This window comes from Dermacentor variabilis, chromosome 9 (genome assembly GCF_050947875.1).
Source record: "Dermacentor variabilis isolate Ectoservices chromosome 9, ASM5094787v1, whole genome shotgun sequence".
NCBI classification, from domain to species: domain Eukaryota; kingdom Metazoa; phylum Arthropoda; class Arachnida; order Ixodida; family Ixodidae; genus Dermacentor; species Dermacentor variabilis.
The window spans coordinates 141,274,819-141,294,498 of NC_134576.1; the positions used below are offsets into that span (position 1 = coordinate 141,274,819).

The 19,680-nt window shown below is 47.2% G+C and overlaps 1 protein-coding gene across 4 annotated transcripts; it reads left to right on the top strand.

Moving 5' to 3' along the window:
• Positions 1–152: 152 nt before the first annotated feature.
• mRpL16 (mitochondrial ribosomal protein L16) lies at positions 153–19,438 on the top strand. Of its 4 annotated transcripts, none has more exons than XM_075669728.1 (6): positions 153–290; positions 936–1,001; positions 6,962–7,119; positions 13,051–13,182; positions 17,841–17,972; positions 19,162–19,438. In XM_075669728.1, the coding sequence occupies exons 1-6, from the start codon at positions 230–232 to the stop codon at positions 19,354–19,356; spliced, it is 744 nt and encodes a 247-aa protein (XP_075525843.1). In that variant the 5' UTR covers positions 153–229; the 3' UTR covers positions 19,357–19,438. The 4 variants fall into 4 exon arrangements, with proteins under 4 accessions (XP_075525843.1, XP_075525844.1, XP_075525842.1 ...); XM_075669727.1 differs by having other exon boundaries at positions 193–290; positions 906–1,001; XM_075669730.1 differs by lacking the exon at positions 153–290 and adding an exon at positions 335–357.
• Positions 19,439–19,680: the final 242 nt, after the last annotated feature.

Sequence of the window (19,680 nt, forward strand, 5' to 3'; positions counted from 1 at the left end):
CGATGATGATGATGAAGTTAATTATAATTAAAGTGTGAATGATGCAAACCGAAAACACTAAAAAAAGATCCACCGGGCGTCAGAACAATGGCCTGAAAACTTTTCTGGTCATTACGATTTAAATTATGTTGTATGCATATCACTTATGTCTTTCAGATTTCTCTTGTGCATGTGCCATTTTGCATGTGCGATAGAGTGGCAAATAACACCGAAAGCGTAGTAGAAAAAAATGGCGGCTCCCATGTCAGTCATGCTCGCCGTTGCATCAAAATCTATGCAGAGCTGCAGATGTAAGCACTATTCTTTTTCTCTAGTGCTCATGGAACTGTGCTTTATTACAAGCCAAAAATTAAAAGAGTAAGTTATGCACCTCGCCGTCACACCGACCATGGTGTGTGCTCTCGGAGTCCTCTAATGCCGGTGTCACAGGGCCACTTTCGATAGCGATTGAGCCCGATCCGGATCTAAATCATTGACCGCGATTGGCGCCCTCCCGCAGATTGAGCAAAGAAGCCGATCGCGACCTATGAATTCGATCCGAATCAGGCTCGATGGCGATCAAAAGACTGCCGTGTGACACCCCAGTCACACGGGCACACTTTGGATCGCGATATCGAATTTCTCACTTGTGATTGCTCTACCACGCGTGTTCTGTGGCTATATTACGCAACTTGCTCAAAGTATCCAATGTCCAATCGCAATCGAGAAAATCGACCTCGATCGCGATCGTAAGTGCCGTGACAGCGGTATTTAAACTCGCTCGCCATGTCTGATCTCAACATTTAACAAGTGTGTTGACACATGAGATTCAATATATGCACAGTTCATGATCTGTCCTCGTGGGTGGCTGCACTCGTCGTGGCGGGATGCTGTAGCTAGGTCCCCTTCTTTTATTATGGCTGTAGCTTCTGGCATTCTACTTTTCGTTCATGAAGCCCGGGTTCCTCAAGTGGTTACCTGCATGGGCCTCAAGCTGTGGAAGGTGCCTCCAACGTACGAAGGTAACGTGCTGGCCGCTTGTTAAATCTCGGTTGATAGAACTAGATGTCGTTTACCGAAATATGTCCCCAATGCTGAATTGCTGGGACTTCTGTACGGCGTTTTTACGAGCCTCGAACTTACCTAAACTTATTTTCGACAAAAGGGCATCACCGAAGAGCGCGGCCTGTGCAATGGCATTTTCAAAAATTTAGGGTAATACTCAATGTCATGATTCATGTCTTCTGAAAGTTCCCTTTGAAATGCTTGAGTTTTCACTTGTAATTTTCATCACAATGATATATTCGAAGGGATTTTCGTGCAACTGTATGGATGGGAGCGCATACTCAATTCATTTGGCCTATAGCTTTATTTCTTGTGTGTGTGTGTATATATATATATATATATGTTGACACAATGATGTGGGGCTTCCATGGCGCCAGCAACGAAGACGACGAAGTGCGTAAGCTGCATGCTCTTCTTCTGCCCAGCCATTAAAGAGAAGCGTCTATTTTGTAAGACTCGTCTTCAATCTACGTTACATTTTTCTGATGGAGGTGCTGGATACATGCTACCACTCCCAGATCAAACGCCATCTACAAGCCCAGTATGAAGTCCGGTCGAGCTGACTCCTGTTCACGTACGGACAGGCCGTCGACTTCAAGGACTGCCACCTGAGCACGAGCCTCTATCCAATCGAGTTGGAAAAATGAGTACATCAGTTCCGTCTTCTTCCTCAACGGCACCGACCGAGGTCGTCCTTAACCAGCCGCGAATCCCCACATCCTTCCATGGGGACACCTTTGAGGATGTTGAGGACTGGCTCGATCACTTCGAGCGCGTCGCAGAATTCAACAGCTGGACTCCAGAGTGCAAGCTATGCAACGCTTACTTTGCCCTCGAGTACTATGTGCAGACATGGTTTGAGAACCGTGTATCAACATGGGACGAATTCCGACGCCAGCTAATCAGCACATACACCAGCCTCGATCGCAAGGAGCGAGCTGAATCTGCAATTCAGGCGAGAGTACAGCGGCCGAACGAAAGCATCGCAATGTTTGTCGAAGATATGTGCCAAATTTTCCGACGCACGGATCCATCCATGCCGGAAGAAGGTTAGGAAATTGATGCATGGTGTCAAGCAAGAGTTATTCGGTGGCCTAATACGCAACCCACCAAAGACCGTTGCAGAGTTTCTCGCGGAAGCCATATCAATGGAAAAGGCACTGCAGCAACGAACAAGGCAGTACAACCGCGACGTGTCGACCCTATCACGAGACCCTCTCGCTATACCCTCGGACAATACCGACGCCTTGCTCATTAGGCTTGTCCGAGAAGAGCTCCAAAAGCTTCAAGTGGCTCCGGTATCGGTACCGCGACTCGCTCTGGCTGAGGTCGTCCGGGAAGAAATCGGGCAGGCAGTACAAGTCCCGAAGCGAAGCGAGGCACCACAGCCCGAGGTACGGCAGCCACAACTTCGCATGTCGTATGCGGAAGCTGCACAAAGTTCGTTGTCTCCGACTTTTCACGATGCGTGCGATGTCCCGGACTTCCATGGTGTGTGCGCCGTTGAACAAGCAACTGCCGACTTCAGGACTCGCCGCACACCATTCATGGCTGGAACACGACCACCCCGCAAGAACGACGTATGGTGCACTGCAGACCGGAGACCCTTGTGTTTTCATTGCGGTGAAGCCGACCCCCTCTACAGGGTGTGTCCTTACCGCCGAGCTCGGCTCCGTGGATTTTCACTGAATGCGCCGTGCCCGCGCAATGGTGAACGCCCCCTCGAGATCGAAGCCTACCTCGCGGATGCCAGGAGCTCGTTTGGCCCATGATTCCATGACCCCCGATGACCGTCACCTGCCCGATACAGGTCTTCCAACCCCATCTTCACGCCGAGCGCAACAAGGCGTCACTCGCCCGGCCCTGCCTCCCGGGAAAACTGAGTCCAGCGACCTGCGGAGGTGAGGTCACTGACGTTGCTAACGCTGAAGGTCCTCCACAACGACGACCGCGAAATTACGTAATTGAGACACAGAGAAAGCAGTGTAGTTCGGTGTCAGTATCTTGCAACGTACCAGTTACCATCGATGACCACGAAGTCACGGCGCTAATCAACACGGGTGCAGACACGTCTGTTATGAGCCAGAATCTCGCGCACACACTGAACAAAGTTTCAACGCAATGAACCGGAACTCAGATTCGTACTGCAGGAGGGCACCTCATAACTCCAATGGGCCGGTGCACGGCACGAGTCAACATTCGGGGCTTCACGTACATCGGCGACTTCGTCATTCTTCCTGAATGTTCAAAGGACCTTATACTCGGCATGGATTTCCTTCAGGCGAACGGTGCCATCATCGACCTGCAAGAGTCCAGAGTTAGCTTCGCTACTACGCAAGCCATAGCGAACAGTAATGACGACAGTGACATCGCGCTTCGCGTAGCTGACGATACGTCACGTTGCCACCCAAGAGCAGCGTGCTTACCCTTGTTCGATGCGACATGGAAGACGACGCCGAAGGAATTGCTGAGGCCAACATCCCCCTGCTTCTTGAGCGCCACATTTGCATAGCCAGAAGGCTTCTTCAGGTGCGAAACAAATGTTCAGTCGTTTTGCTAACAAACTTTAGCAACGAGTATCGGCATGTACCGCGAGGAACGACTATCGCATTTCTTCGCGAAATCATTGATATCACTGACATTGCCACATTGGAAATCGCATCGTCTCAGCAATCTGAGTTACCCAGCCTAAAATAACGGATTCACATTAACGCTGCTCTGCCAGACCATCAGAAAGACCATCTACTGAGTCTCATGAATGAATTTGCAGACTGTTTTTTAATGTCGTCCAAAGTACGGCGCACGTCCATCACAAAGCACCGCATTATTACGGACGAGTCTGCACATCCTGTTCGTCAGCATCCTTACAGAGTGTCTCCACTGGAAAGGGAAGCGATCAAGCATCAGGTGAAAGAGATGCTCCAAGACGACGTGATCCAGCTGTCCACAAGCCCGTGGGCCTCCCCTGTAGTGTTAGTCAGAAAGAAAGATAACACACTACGGTTCTGTGTAGATTACAGGAAATTGAACAGTGTCACCAAGCGCGATGTTTATCCATTGACCCGCATCGACGACGCATTAGATCGGCTGCAACACGCCAAGTTTTTTTCTTCGTTGGACCTTAAATCAGGGTATTGGTAAATCGAAGTTGATGAACAGGATCGTGAAAAAGCAGCGTTTGTGACACCTGACAGGCTTTATGAGTTCAAAGTTCTCGCCTTCGGTCTCTGTTCTGCACCTGCCACCTTTCAGCAGATGATGTATACTGTGCTTGCTGAACTCAAATGGCAAACCTGCCTCGTATACTTGGACGACGTCGTCGTGTTCTCGAGCATGTTTGACGAACATCTCACACGACTCGAGAGTGTCCTCGCTGCAATCCGTACTGCCGGCCTTACCATGAAGCCTGAAAAGTGCTACTTCGGGTTCCAAGAGCTCAAATTTCTTAGCCATGTCGTTGGTCCTAAAGGCGTCTGACCAGACCCAGACAAGTTAGCTGCTGTCGCCGAGTTTTCACCATCCACAGACAAGAAGGCTGTCCAACGCTTCCTTGGTTTGTGCGGATATTATAGGCACTTTGTCGAGAGATTCTCGAGAATTGCTGAGCCTCTGACATGGCTTACACGCGACGATGTGCCTTTCATCTGGGTGGACGAGCAGCAGCAGTCGTTCAATGAATTGCGCCAGCGTTTGCAGGCGGCCCCGATACTTGCTCATTTCGATGAAGATGCTGACACTGAAATCCATACTGACGCATAATACGCGTCTCGGTGCAGTTCTTGTGCAGCGGCAAGCTAGTGCGGAACGCCCCATTGCTTATGCAAGCCGCAGTCTCACCAGGGCTGAGAAGAACTACTCAACCACTGAAAAAAAATGCTTAGCGGTTGTGTGGGCAATTGGTGAATTCCGACCCTACTTGTACGGTACACCCTTTAAGGCTGTCAGCGATCACCACGCCCTGTGCTGGCTTGCCAACCTCAAGGATCCTTCAGGCAGACTAGCCCGTTGGAGCCTGCGCTTACAAGAGTACGACATAACAGTTGTCTACCGATCTGGGAGGAAGCACAGCGACGCTGACTGTTTGTCACGTGCACCACTCCCTACGACGTCATCGGACCCTGACCATGACTTGCCATTTGTCGGTGTTATTGACGCCATGAAGATGGCTGAGCACCAGTGCGCTGACCCTGAGCTGCTGCCGCTGATCGAGCACCTTCAAGGAGTTGAAGGTGTTTTACCCCGCTCGCTCGTGCACGGCTTATCATCACACCGCTTGCACAACAACGTCCTTTACAGGAAAAACAGCAGAAGTGGTCCCAATACATACCTCCTTGTCGTGCCATCGGCGCTGTGCCAAGACATTTTGCAAGCCTGCCATGACGAGCCATGCGCGGGCCACCTGGGATTCGCTAAAACATTAGCAAGGATACGACAGAAGTATTACTGGCCCTGGCTTTATTCTGCTGTGAAACGGTACGTGAAGACCTGCCGCGATTGTCAGCGCTGCAAGAAACCACCAGTTAAACCGGCTGGCTTTCTCCACCCTGTGGACCCTCCTCAAGCACCGTTCCAACAAATAGGAATAGATCTACTTGGGCCATTCTCAGTGACCTCTTCGCGCAACAAATGGATAGTCGTCGTTACTGACTACTTAACTCAGTACGCCGAAACCGAAGCTATTCCGCAAGCAAACTCATATGAAATGGCCAAGTTCTTTGTACGCCACATCGTCCTACGACATGGTGCACCGTCTGTTGTCATCACTGACCGCGGTACAGCATTTACAGCCGAACTTATGCAGGACGTTCTCCAGCTGACGCATTGCTCTCACCACAAGAGCACTGCGTATCACCCTCAGACCAATGGATTAATGGAACGTCTGAACAGAACGCTGGCTGCTATGCTCTCCATGTATATCGACGTAGAGCACAAGACGTGGGACGAGATCTTACCCTACGTGACCTTCGCGTATAACACTGCTGTACAGGAGACTACGCAGTATGCGCCGTTCAATCTTGTATATGGCCGTCACGTCACATCCACACTTGGCACCATGCTACCTCTGGCTGATAATAGCCTGACCAGCGAACACGTAGAAGAGTTCGTACAAAGAGCTGAAGAAGCCCGCCAGCTTGCTCGGCATCGTATCCGGAGCCAACAGCATGCTGACGCCCTTCTGTACAATCAGGGTCGACGCGACGTCCATTACAATACTGGCGCCTTCGTGTGGATCTGGACGCCCATCCGTCGCCGTGGACTCTCGGAAAAGTTGCTCCGCCGGTATTTTGGTCCCTACAAGGTTACACACCGCCTCAGTGACGTTACCTACGAAGTCGTCCCCTGCAGTTTTGACCCTGGTTCGCCCTGTCGTCGTCCTCGCGCTGAAGTTGTTCATGTAGTGCGCATGAAACCCTACTATGCGCGTACGTGAACGCCGAAATGCACCTGAGGAGCTCTATTTCTTGTCGCCGAAAGAACTTTTTGATGCGACCGAGACGGTCGCTTTACGCATGGGGGCAATTGACACAATGATGTGGGGCGCCCGCACCACGGGACGGCGCACGCAACGGCCGGCGCCATGGAAGACGACGAAGCGCGTACGCTTCACGCTCTTCTTCTGGCCCGCCACTAAAGAGAAGCATATATTTGTAAGACTCGTCTTCAATCTACATTACAATATATATATATGATAGAATCACCTTAGCTTCAATTTATCATCTGTTTTCATATTGCATTAAATGTAGCCTGCCAATAGCAGTGTCTGTGCTGCTTTGGGGGCTGTTAGAGGACCATGAATTGTTCAACCAAAGCCCTACAGAGTTAAAAAAAGAAAGAAGCTTAAACCAAACAAGTCGAATTTACCATTAGGCAGGGATTCTTACTTTTGGTTTCGCTGTTCTTGCCACTCCAATCTCAGGTGTGGAGTTCCCAGAGGAGAGGAAACTACGCAACCTTGAAAAGGTGCCAACGTACCCACATGGTGTGCGGCCTCCAAAGATGTTCAAGGACCTAGCCACCATCCGTGGGGCTGAGCTCGTGCACAACAGACTGTTATACAACCAGTATGGCATAATGGTGAGTGCAGTGTGCCCATAAGCAGATACGCTTGTTTCAGAGGGGAGAGCTACAAAGAGGCCCTATTAACAAAGAAGCCTTTGTGTCGTGAGCTTTTATCTGTACGTGAGAACACAAAAATAATTTGTCTGGCATGCACCCAACTGACTTTGTTGAGTATTTAAAGCAAAAATGTAAAGTCTGCTGCTAATTGGCAGCACATTTTTTATTAAAGTGTGATTTTTGAAATGAAAATTGCCAAAATCAGGAATATTTTTTTAAAAGTAAACCATCATAGTTTACTACTTTGCAGCTCTGGAACTAAAAGAAAAGATAGCACAATTCTTTAAACTGCAGTCATCTAAAGTGGACAAATTTCATGTATTTTCCACCGATCTGAATCATACCAGTAATTTATGAGCAGGACTTCTGCAAAACTTGGGTAAACACTAACTATATCACACAAGCTGTAAGCTAATACACATCATATATCTGCTTTAGACAATGTATAACCGATACAGTGTACAAAATTGTTCTATGTTGCCCTGTATTTGTTATTGGTATGTAAAGTTAGAGTTGTAAGCTTCAAGCTTCAGCTTTCATTCATTCATTCATTCATTCATTCTTCCTTTTCAGTGTTATGCAGTTCAGGCAATTTTGGTAAAAAGTTCGACGCCCTACATTAAAATTTCACTTCCAACAGTTGCTAGGTTCTAGCTTTCTTTTCCAAGTGTGCCAAATTTAAACCAAATAAATTCTGTAGTAGTCTAATTAGAGCATTTCTGCTTCTTACATGTATTTCAATAGGAAAATTTGGTTTGGTGCAGGGCAAAGACTTCCTCTTCATTTTCCCTGGCATGGTTGCCCACCTTCTCAGCTTATCATTGTAACTGAGAGTAGACGTGCCAGTATAGTTGTGCACTATGCCCGAGAACTGTCAATCCGGGCCGAGGACGAGCCAGAGCTACCACACCCCGTGACAAGTTACAAAGAAATCACACAAATGTACAGAAGCGGCAGATGTAGGCTTCCCCGTCCGCATCCGCAACTGAGCCGAATGCAGCAAACGATTGTGCGACGCACGCAAGTGGGGTCGCTAGCGCATCCCGTACTCTTGCACAAGATGTTCCCCACAGAGCATGACACCTCATGCCCTTTTTGCAAATGGTCAAAAGGCACTCTAGCACACATCCTTGCAGAGTGCACTAAGCTCAAGAACCCCCCACCATCCCTACCCCCTGTTATGTATCTCCTGGCGCCCCCTAGAAATCCGACATTTTTTAATAAAGGCTAGGCCAGTCGTGGCCGCCAGAGTTGTTCTCAAGAAATGGAGTCTGTCACTCGCGGCTTCGTGCCGTCGCATCTTTGAAACCCTACGCAACAAACCCGAACAACATAACATGGTGTCAGAAGTGTAAGCAGATCGTACCCGCAACGCCTGAAATCAACAAAATGGCCAACGTTTTCATCCAGCCCCCGGCTCACTTCGAACCTGGTGACACTCCTCAGACCGCATGGGAAGAATGGCAGGAAGCATTCACCATATATGAACTGGCTTGTGAGTACAACACTAAGCCTAAATCAGCGCGGAAGGCATTGTTGCTTCATGTACTTGGCCCGCATGCTCGTCGCATCGCACAGACGTTCCCTCCAGACCCTGCCGCCGGAAACGAAGACGCAGACCCAGTGAAATACATACTTGACAAGTTTGACGAGCTATATCGCCCGTACAAGAACGTCATACAAGCAGCGGCGGTGTTCAACTCGATGGTACAAAAGCCAGGTCAGTCAATTGACGATTTTCTTACTGACCTTCGACGACAGGCGCAGAAATGCGACTTCGGTGACAAGTGCGACAGACTCATCGGCGACCGCGTGGTGGTTGGAATCCGCGATGGAGCTCTCCACGAACGGCTCTTTCGGGAGCGCGACCTCACTCTGGAAAAAATCGTCTCAGCGTCCAAGGGAGCGGAAATATCAAAGAAACATGTGCAAGAGATCGTAACCAGTGATCAGCAGCCAGAAGTAAATGCCGTTCACACGTATAATCGGAAACCCACGAAGACAACTGGTCGTCCGCTAGGTATCAACAAACCTCAGCAGCCTCATCGCTCGTCCCAAAGGTCTAATCGTAAATGTTCTCGCTACGGAACCTCGCACCCCCCACAACAGTGCCCAGCTTTTGGCAAAAACTGTTACAACTGCGACAAACTTGGCCATTTCGCGCACCTGTGCAAGCAGCCACGTCGGCAGACAGCAGCGCATCGACCGCGAGTCGGACTGCTTAATGAGCATCCACAACAAGACTCGCAGGAGGAATTATACTTGGGCTGTTAGACTACATGCAGTGTCAATGTCGACGCATCAGACTGGAGCGAAAGTGTCAGTATTAATGGACACGAGGTGACATTCAAGTTAGACACCGGTTCGGACGTCAACATAATTCCAGAACATATGTTCAAGCAGTGGCCGTGCAGACCAGCAACCAAACCAACCACAGCTAAAGTGACTACATACAGTGGCCACCAGCTTCCTATAGACAGTGAATGTGAACTGTCTTGTGCGGTAAACAACAGGGAGTGCCGTCTGAGGTTTCTTCTGGTGAAGGAGCCCCTCAAGCCGATACTAGGGGCCGCTGCTTGCACAACTCTGCACTTGCTTTCCCGTGTGAAGACCCTTCAAGCAACGACAAAGCCCACTGACACAGTGTTGCAAGAACAGTTTCAGAAAGTACTGAATGATTTCCCTGACATATTTGAAGGAATCAGCCAGCTTCCGGGACGTTATAGCATCCAGCTGCGTGAAGGTGCAGTGCCGACAGTTTGTGTAGAGTACCTCGTAGAGTACTCCTCGTAGAGTACCTAGTGCACTCGAGGATAAGGTCAAAGCAGAGCTGAAGCGCATGGAGAGGAATGGCGTAATCACGCGAGAGTCAGAACATAGTGAATGGGTCCATCCCATAGTGGTGATAACCAAAAAAGACAGAACTGTTCGTTTGTGCCTGGATTCACGGAACCTCAATGCAGCAATAAAAAGGCAACACCACCGCATACCAGTACCAGAAGAGCTTTTTGCAAGCCTGAATGGCTCAACAGTCTTCTCTGTCCTTGATGCGAAGAGTGCTTTCTGGCAACTGACTTTGGATCAACCAAGTTCACGGCTTTGCACATTCGCAACACCATGGGGCCGTTACCGTTTTCTTCGAGTACCATTTGGGCTTGCGACAGCCCTCGAGCTGTTCCAGCAGGCCATTGACAAGGTATTTGAAGGGCAGGCCATTGTGAAGCCGTATTTTGATGACATACTGGTTGCCTCAAGGACTCCAGAAGAACACAAAGCCCATCTCAGAACTGTTCTGACCATAGCTAGACACAACATCCTTAAGCTTAAATCAAAACTGAAGTTAGGACTTTCAACCATAAAATATCTGGGTCACCAGCTCTCCTCAGATGGGCTATCCCCAGACCCTGACAAGGTCAGATCAATTGAAGCCATGTCACTTCCATCAAACAAGTCAGAACTGCAAAGATTCTTAGAAATGGTGACATATCTTACGAAGTTCATCCCTAATTTTTCAGCAACTACCAGTCCTCTGCGTGAGCTTCTCAAGGCAGATGTAGCGTGGCACTGGACAAGCCAGCACACAGAGACTTTTAAGGTCATCAAACAGAAGCTCACAACAGCGCCTGTGTTGCGTTATTTTGACCCATCCAAGCCGATCACAATTTCAACAGATGCCAGCTCATATGGCCTGGGATCGGTTCTCTTGCAGGAAGGCAGACCAATCGCATATGCTTCTGCAGCCCTTACACCTCCCCAACAACGTTATGCTCAAATAGAGAAAGAACTTCTAGCTGTGGTGTTCGCATGCGAGCGGTTCCACTATTACACTTTTGGACGCCCTGTAACAGTGGAAACAGACCACAAACCTCTTGTTGGACTGCAGACAAAGGATCTAACAAAAATGTCACCAAGACTGCGAAGACTGTTGCTCCGGCTACAGTGCTATAGCACTAAACTAGTGTATGTACCGGGGAAACAGCTAACTGTGGCTGATGCCTTGTCAAGATCCCCAAACCCCGAATCCAAGATGGAAACTGCAGACAGTGATCCAGGACTGTTGGTGTCCAGTCTGGTTCAAGCGTCGCCCACCAAGCTCAACCAGATCCAGGAAGCAACAAGTCGCGATCGAGTATTGCAACAACTAACCAAGTACATTCAACAAGGATGGCCTGATCGCCCTAGTGATGTTCATCCGATGGCAAGACCATACTTTCACATAAGAAGTGAACTGTATATCACAGACGGCTTCATTTGCTGTGGTCAACGGCTTGTCATTCCAGCAGTTCTCCAGGCTGATGTTCTTGAGAAACTCCATCAGGCACATCGTGGTATAGTGGCTTGTAAAAGACTAGCAAGCCAGAGTGTTTATTGGCCCACACTCAACAAGGACATTGCCACCCTTGTCTCAAGCTGCGACACCTGCCAATCCACCCAGAAGGCAAACCCTCAGCAACCATTGCTTGACAGAGATCTGCCAGCACGACCATGGGAAAAGTTGGCCGTTGATTTCTTTCACTGTCAAGGCAATACATGTATCCTTGTTGTTGACTACTTTTTAAAGTACGTTGAAGTAAAACGTATGGAAACCACTACGTCAACTTCAGTTATTTTGGTCCTGAAGGACATCTTTTCACGGTTTGGACTCCCCAATGTGCTTATCTCTGATCAGGGACCACCGTTTGACTCGCAGGCATTCAGAGCATTCCTGCAAGAATGGGATATTGCTCATAAACCGTCATCACCCCACTACCCGAGGTCCAATTGGTAGGTCGAGAGAACAATACAGACTGTTAAGTCCATGCTGATCAAGTCGCACAGCAATGGCAAAGATCTGTCTTTGGTTCTCCTCAACTGCCGTGCCACCCCAACCATTAGAGCATCTTCCCCAGCAGAGTTGCTAATGGGCAGGAAATTGAGAACGTTCATACCGACCTTGCCCCATAATCTGAAATCACACTACCCCTCAGATGCACATCTGAAGCTCCTCAAATGCAGACGAAGTGCACAGCACAGATATGGAGACAACCACACTCCTGTACTTGCACCTCTGAAGAAACATCAACCTGTATGGGTGAGGCACAAGAATGACTGGAAAAAAGCAGTCGTCACACAGGTTGGTCCTCAACCAAGGCGCTACACAGTGCAAACTACAAGTGGAGCAATTTATATGCGTAACCATGTGCACCTGAGGCCACGCACTCAGGTGGTCCGTGAAGCCACTCGTACAGCAGAAGACTACACCCTTGATGAATCGGGGCCAACAAGTGCCAACGATGCTACGCCTCACAACTATCCTGAAGAAGCAAGACATGCTTCGACATACGTGACAAGCGCTGGAAGAGCCATACGGCCACCGGCCAGATTTCAGAACTGAAAGTCGTGAAGTGCGTGTTTTATTGTTGTAATCGTCACTCAAAAAGGGGCGTGTTATGTATCTCCTGGCGCCCCCTACAAATCCGACATTTTTTAATAAAGGCTAGGCCAGTCGTGGCTGCCAGAGTTGTTCTCATGAAATGGAGCCTGTCACTCGCGGCTTCGTGCCATCGCATCTTTGAAACCCTACGCAACAAACCCGAACAACATAACACCCACCACCCTCCCTAGCCCCAACCCCCCCGAGCGATGGGAGACCTTGTTGTCCAGCCGCAACCTACCGACCCAGCTCGCGCTGGCAGCTAGGGGCCAGGAACTGCTGGACGCATATGGGACCTGGGAAGAAGGTTCCACTCCATCTGGTGCCAGCGCATACCAACCGTCACTAAGGGCTCAGTACAAAAGTTGATTCTCTCTCTCTCTCACTCAGAAAAAAAGATTGGCTCTCAGTACAGTCTGATTTCAACAGACAGTACACCATTGTTTTAAAGCAGTGCTTTTCACTCTGATTTTCAGGCCCTTTCAGGTGCCTTCCTTCGACCAGGTCACATTGACATGATCCGTCTCAATATAAACAAGAAACTTGATGTGACTAGAATGTTTGCCGTGTGGAGGATTGACCCACCATGGAAGCCTATTACCAAAAAGGTATAGCTTCTTTCTGTAGATCTTTTGTCTGTTGGTATAACTGCACATGACTGAATGCCATTTTTTGTTCTATCCAGTGATTTTGCCCTAGTGTTTGTAAATGTTATGATTCCCGTGTGTGGCATGAAGACGGTGAGGTGATCCTTGATGTGCTGTTTGTAAATGTTATGATTCCCATGTGTGGCATGAAGACGGTGAGGTGATCCTTGATGTACTAGAGCAAAGTTATCCTTCTTCAAAGTCTTTCCTGTCTGTCTGTGTGTTTTTTCTGTGAGCTTTCTACCAGAGGTGTTTGGAATAGTGAAATTTTTTAATTGAATAGGTTAATAATGGTCAGAAAATGGGTTCTCTGTATATTTAACGCTTTTCGGCTTCCAAAAATATGAAATGAAGCATGCAGGACAATGCTAATAAAGCAGTTGTCGTTTCAACCTAAAAGTGAAGCGTTGATGGCAGTAGCAAAGTATTAGACAACTTGAAGCAAGTCTCATAGTTTCATTGGTTGTATGAATTGCAATTAACATTTGCTTACTAATTATGTTACCAAGCATGGTGTCGTGTGCACAGGCGAACCTTAGTAGATCTGGATCGATGACTGTGAACGCTCACTATGACAACACTGATGTGTTGAAGAGTGGCAGCATTGGCAAGTGAATTGAGCAAACTGAGTAGTTTGCAAATAAACTAGAAGTCATAGGTTATCGCAGTTCCAGGTTAGCCTACAGTAGGAACCTGAAGTTTCCAGTGTACCCTTAGTCTTGAATGGTTGGTAACTCTTCATGTTCTTATGCCATTATGGAATGTTCAAAGATATCGAATTCATAGACTGAACACTACAACCTGACGTAAGGATTTGGTTCATATTTGGAATGATGCATAGTCAGATATTCCTACTTTCTACAATTTCCCCACACCTCCTGGCTTTGGTTGTTCATGTGTGTAGTGCATGACCATGTCACGATTGTTGCTGCTGGACCACATGTATTGATTCAGCAGTGCGCATATGCATCCGAGAAGAAGATACCTTCATTATACCCATTATTCAATCTAGTATATACATATTGTTACAGTGCATTTGGACAGGACCGTGTGTGCAAGAGGGAGAAAAACAGTAAGTGGTAGACTGTCTCCTGCAGCTGTGACCTTTGTACCAGCCTACGCAGTTACCACTAACTTTTGCCGATGTAAATGGTTGTACATACATTTGTACATTGGGCTTCCTCTTTGTCAGTCAGTGGCCGGGCAATATGCGCAAAATTTTTAACAAACCAGCGGAAATAGGAGCATAAGCCCACAAAGCTGTGAACATTTTTGCTGAGCAGGGTACAGGAAAGTTCTTGACTGCGTGAATCTTATCAGGATCAGGCTGTATACCTGCAGCACTGACAAGGTGGCCAATAACTTTGACTTCGTGGTGTTCAAAATGGCACTTGGAAGAGTTAAGTTGAAGCGACTGAGGTGGTTGTCAAACGTAGGGGAAATTATGATGACATTGTCCAGATAACACAAGCAGGTGGACCACTTACAGCCCTGAAGGAGAGAGTCCATCATTTTTTCGAAAGTTGCTGGTGCATTACAAAGTCCGAAAGGCATAACCTTAAATGGTAAAGGCGATCGGGTGTAACAAAAGTGGTGTTCTCACGGTTGGGTTCATCAACTGAAATCTGCCAATAACCGGATTGGAGGTCGATTGAAGAGAAGTATCTCGATCCAGGAAGGCAGTTGAGAGTGTCATCGATCCACAGGAGAGGGCACACATCCTTTTTTGTGACCTGGTTCAGTTGACAGTAGTGGACACACAATTGCCAGCTGTCATCCTTCTTTTTGACCAAGACAACCGGCGATGCCCAAGAACTCGGAGAGGGCTCAATCACACTTTTGGTTAGCATTTTGTCTACTTCAGCTTCGATAATATGGCGTTCTGCGTGAGACACGCGATAAGGTCATTGGCGGATAGGATTAGCATCACTGGTGTCAATATTATAGGTCACAACGGAAGTCTGTCCCAGCGGGCGATCGTCAAAGTCAAAGATGTTGCGATAAGACACCAGGATGTGACAAAGAGCCGCAGCTTGTTCGGGAAGCGGGTATTGAGTGATCACCTTCGAAAATATGCCGGGATCGGACGTTGCGGAACTGATCAGACAGCAGGTGGATGCAGATCAGCATGGAACATCTAATACAGAGAAGGCGGAATCGTCGATGGGAAAAGCATTACCGAGTTATATGCCTTTCGGGGTAACTTGTGTACTTAAATCAAAATTTATAACAAGAAAAATTATGCGGTTACCGATGATAGTCACAATGGTATGAAGAATGGCAACTGTGCATAGCAGGAGAACACTGACGTTAGGAGTCAGCACATAATCGCCATCAAGAACAGATGGGGAGGATGTCAAAGGCATATACACAGAGGCTCGAGACAGCAACTGTACGAAGTCTTCAGAACATAAACGAGGCTCAGCTGATTTTGGAGGACAGCAGTGAATAGGTAGCTCAAGTTGGAGGAGGCCAGCAGCGCAGTTAGTTAGAGTTGAATGGTCTGATAAAATATTGAGGCCGAAGATCAAGTCATGGGAACGCCGTTCTAGAACAGCAACTAAAATGGAAGTGTTGAAACCAGCAACAATCATTCGGGCAGTACATATGCCGAGGATAATGGGTTGGCTCCATCAGCTACCCGGATAGCACGAGATGCAGCAGATGTCAGGATTTTTTTCAAGTGGCAACGAACACGGTTGCTCATCACCGAGATATGGGCTCCAGTATCAACAACCACTGGGACAAATACACCGTCAACTTCTACATTGATTATATTGCGTCTGGTCAGCAGGTTGAGAGGTTTTGGCAGAGGAATCGACAATGCAGCATCACCTCAGGGAGCTGCATTTTTTAGTTTTCCGAAGGTATGCACCCAGGTCAGAATGACGGCTACAGGCAATGGGACTGGGGTGATTTGGACAATGGGCAACAGCTTTGTGGTGAACGGGACTGGTGACTGCTCAGCGACGGTAATCAACGGTGTCATGCGGTCTTACCGTCAGTGGTGTGCAGGTTCAGCTCAGCTTGCGGCTGGATATGGCGAAAACCGCCGTCTAGACGAGGGCTGTTCAAGAACGGCATCGATGACCAGCAGTTGCGACAGTATTGGGTGACGTGACCAACGTGGTGACAACTGAAACAAATAGGTCGGTCATCCGGTGTTCGCCACTTCGCTATGTTGCGAGAACCACGGGGGACCCACTAATTTTGAGTATGCACGAGTGAAGGATGTTCGGTTGGCCGGGAACTGGCCACGGTACAAATTGACTGCAAGCCGACATTGGCGAGTTCTTGGCGCACAATAGCCTGAAAAAAGGGAACAAAAGAAGCGCATGTATTAGTGAGAGGTAATTACAGAGCTGCAGGACACATGGCTTCCAGCTCACGGCGCACATTCTTCATCAGCTGCTCTGAAGGCTGTTGCTGCCATGAAGGAGAGTCCTGTCGGACTTCACAAGATGATGTTGCAGCCGTATTGGGAAGCAGTGCAAATGACTGATAAATATGACGACTTTTCACCTGCTCGAAATGCTTGAACTTTGTTATAATGTCATTTTCCGAAGTACAGTTCTTACAAATGAGTAAATTGAAGGCGTCATCGGCGATAACTTTTAAGACATGCCCGACTTTTTCAGACTCTGTCATTTCAGCGTCGACCTTGCAGCAGAGTGCCAGCATGTCTTGCATATAGATGACGTAGCCTTTGGTAGACGTCCGAACTCATGATGCCAACTCTTTCTTGGCGAAAGCCTTCTGACCCAGTGGTTTTCTGAGGAGATCTCGCAGTTTCTGCTTTCAGGTATCGCAGTCATAGAGTTCTTCGTGGTTTTGAAACCACACTCGCGCGGTTTCCGAGTAAAAAATTATGTTTGTCAGCATTACTGTGGGATCCCATTTGTTGTGGCTGCTCACCCGCTAATACATCTCCAGCCAGTCGTCGACATTGGCGCCATCAGTGCAGCAGAAGGTTCCTGGATCATACGGAGGTGTGAGTGCGACAGTCGGTGCAGTGGATGCAGGCATTGCCGACCTAGGCATCGTCTCCTGCGACATCGGTGAAGAGCTGAAGCGGTGGCCACTGCGAAGCTCCATTCGAGTAGTTACCCTGCACCTCCAGCAAATGTTATGAAGAGGAAGCCCGATGCACAAATGTATCTACAACTATTTACATGGGCAAAATTTAGTGGTGATTGGCCAGGCTGGTACAAAGGTCACAGCTCCAGGACATAGTCTACCACTTCCTCTTCATCTCCCTCTTGCACGCATGTCCAGTCCAAATGCACCGTAACAATATATTCATTACATGCTGGTATCAGGGAGAGATGTTTTAACTTTACTTAGTATGTCCAATAATTTTTTATACCTGTGCTTGTTTCATCCTCATAGACACCATTATGACGAATTATTGGATATAACAAAGTAAATATATAATGTTTATCATCGATATCACCATGTAACAAGTATATGCATATATTGAATACTGGATATAATCTAGGTATTTTAGTATTGTTTGCAACTTACTAGGTCACATCCATCCTAATACAGTGGGTTAGACTGTGCTATGTTTTCGCTGCTTGTGAGCTCTGTTTTTCCTTTGTGCTTAAATGTGCCCTTAGGGTCAGGGAAAAAGGATGGGTAAAGGAAAAGGCGCCATAGACCACTATGTGACTCCCATCAAAGCAGGACGTATCATCATCGAAGTTGGCGGCCACGTGGATTTTGAGGAAATCAGGCCACTCTTACAGCAAGCAAGTGCTTTTTCTTGAATTTCCTTTGATAGTTGTATTTTATTGCTTTTAAAGGTCAACTGCAATGAAATTTCACTTTGGCTAAATTAGTTATAAATGAATAGTATATCCTGTTGAAGCAATCCTGGGAAAGGTGCTGGGCTAGTAATTGTCTAATTTTCTTATTGGCAGCCTTTAAATATCACCTAGGCAGATAATGCGGGCACCTGGTAGTTAACGTATGTGACATAAACTCCAGCATGTTGCCTCTGGTATTTTTCAGTGCACCTTAGGCAGCTGCAGGCGGTGCCTAATATCAGAAGCCACGCCATATCATGTTTCTCCGAAGCCTTGTTTGACTGCCATCAATTGTGACAGTGATATGTACTAGCTTGTTGCAACTAAATGTGGCCAAGAAATTAAACATAAGGTTAAGGGCTTTATACAAACGACGATCACTATTTGTGGAGGGTGTTGCTCAAGCTATTAGTGTATTTTTTCATTGTGCAATAAGAACTATCTAATTTAAGTTATTTAGTTAGATTTTCATAGACTTGCCTAATCAATACGGTGTCAATGCAAACATTGTGGAGGATGTCAAGAAATTGTCGAGAACAACATATAAAGCAACCTAGGTCATGTGCGGTGCTTTTATCCTACAAGAAAAAGCCAGCAACATTTTAATAATACCACGCAACACTGTATTGGTGTGCCAGGGATATAAATGGTCTCAAGTGTAAGCCTTATCATCTAGTATGCTATGCATCTTATGCACACTGAAAGCCAAGGCGTTGTGTTTGATGAGGACTGAAGACTTGCATTGAAAGCTGCTGCATGTTGAGGAAAGAGTGCTGCCTTTCGTTTCCAGTGGAGCAATCTGTACCCATATTTGATTATGTTTATGTTTGAGACCACTGCAGTCTCTGGTATGTGGTCTCATTGTCACATAGTATATAATACCAATTTCACCAGCTTTCTTTTTCTCAAGAAAAAATAACCACGCACGTTGTTACTGGTCAATCTCAATGTCATCTACAACTTTTGTATTGATCCCTTAGCGATTAGAAAACTTAAGAGTTAGTTATTTGTTTAAAAATATATACACATGATTAACCTACCTTTTGAGTGAAATCCTAAGAGAAGTCTTTCGAACTGATTAAAGAAGTTCAAGTTCAAAGAGGCATTGACTGGTTTTTTGTATCGTTTCTAGGTATGTTACAAGCTTCCTGTAGATGCCATACCAATCAGCAATGAACTGCTTGAAGAAATCAAGCGTGAAGAAGAGGAGCTAGAGAGAAAGAACATCAATCCATTTAGCATTGAGCGGGTTATAGACTACAAGATGCATGACTCTGCTCGGTGGATCAGCAAATATGACCGAAAGTTCTACACTAAATATGTGTGACATGCATAATAGACGACATTTGTTTAATGTACAGAACGGGGTGGGGGGGGGAGCTCAATAAAATAGTAGATGTTGCCATGTCTCTCTTGCGCCTCCTCCCCTACAAATCTCATTTTGCAAAAGAAGAAAGCGTAATCTCATGTGAGCAAAGCAGTGCAATAGACAGGACACATACCCAAGTGATTTACTGTACAAAGCACTTAATGGCATAACAATGACCTCACAATGACAATGGCACGGTGATGATGATGGCATGACTGACAACAGGACTATGACGTTTTGTTGACCAAAATTTTAATGCATTGGCATTCTTAGGGTACTTCA

What these genes read in the sequence shown, in the direction of transcription:
- mRpL16 (XM_075669727.1), top strand. Translation starts at nt 230, where the DNA reads ATGGCGGCTCCCATGTCAGTCATGCTCGCCGTTGCATCAAAATCTATG. An exon ending in GGAAGCCTATTACCAAAAAG is followed by an intron (nt 13,183 to 17,840) that starts GTATAGCTTCTT and finishes ATGTGCCCTTAG; the next exon opens with GGTCAGGGAAAAAGGATGGG. An exon ending in TCAGGCCACTCTTACAGCAA is followed by an intron (nt 17,973 to 19,161) that starts GCAAGTGCTTTT and finishes TATCGTTTCTAG; the next exon opens with GTATGTTACAAGCTTCCTGT.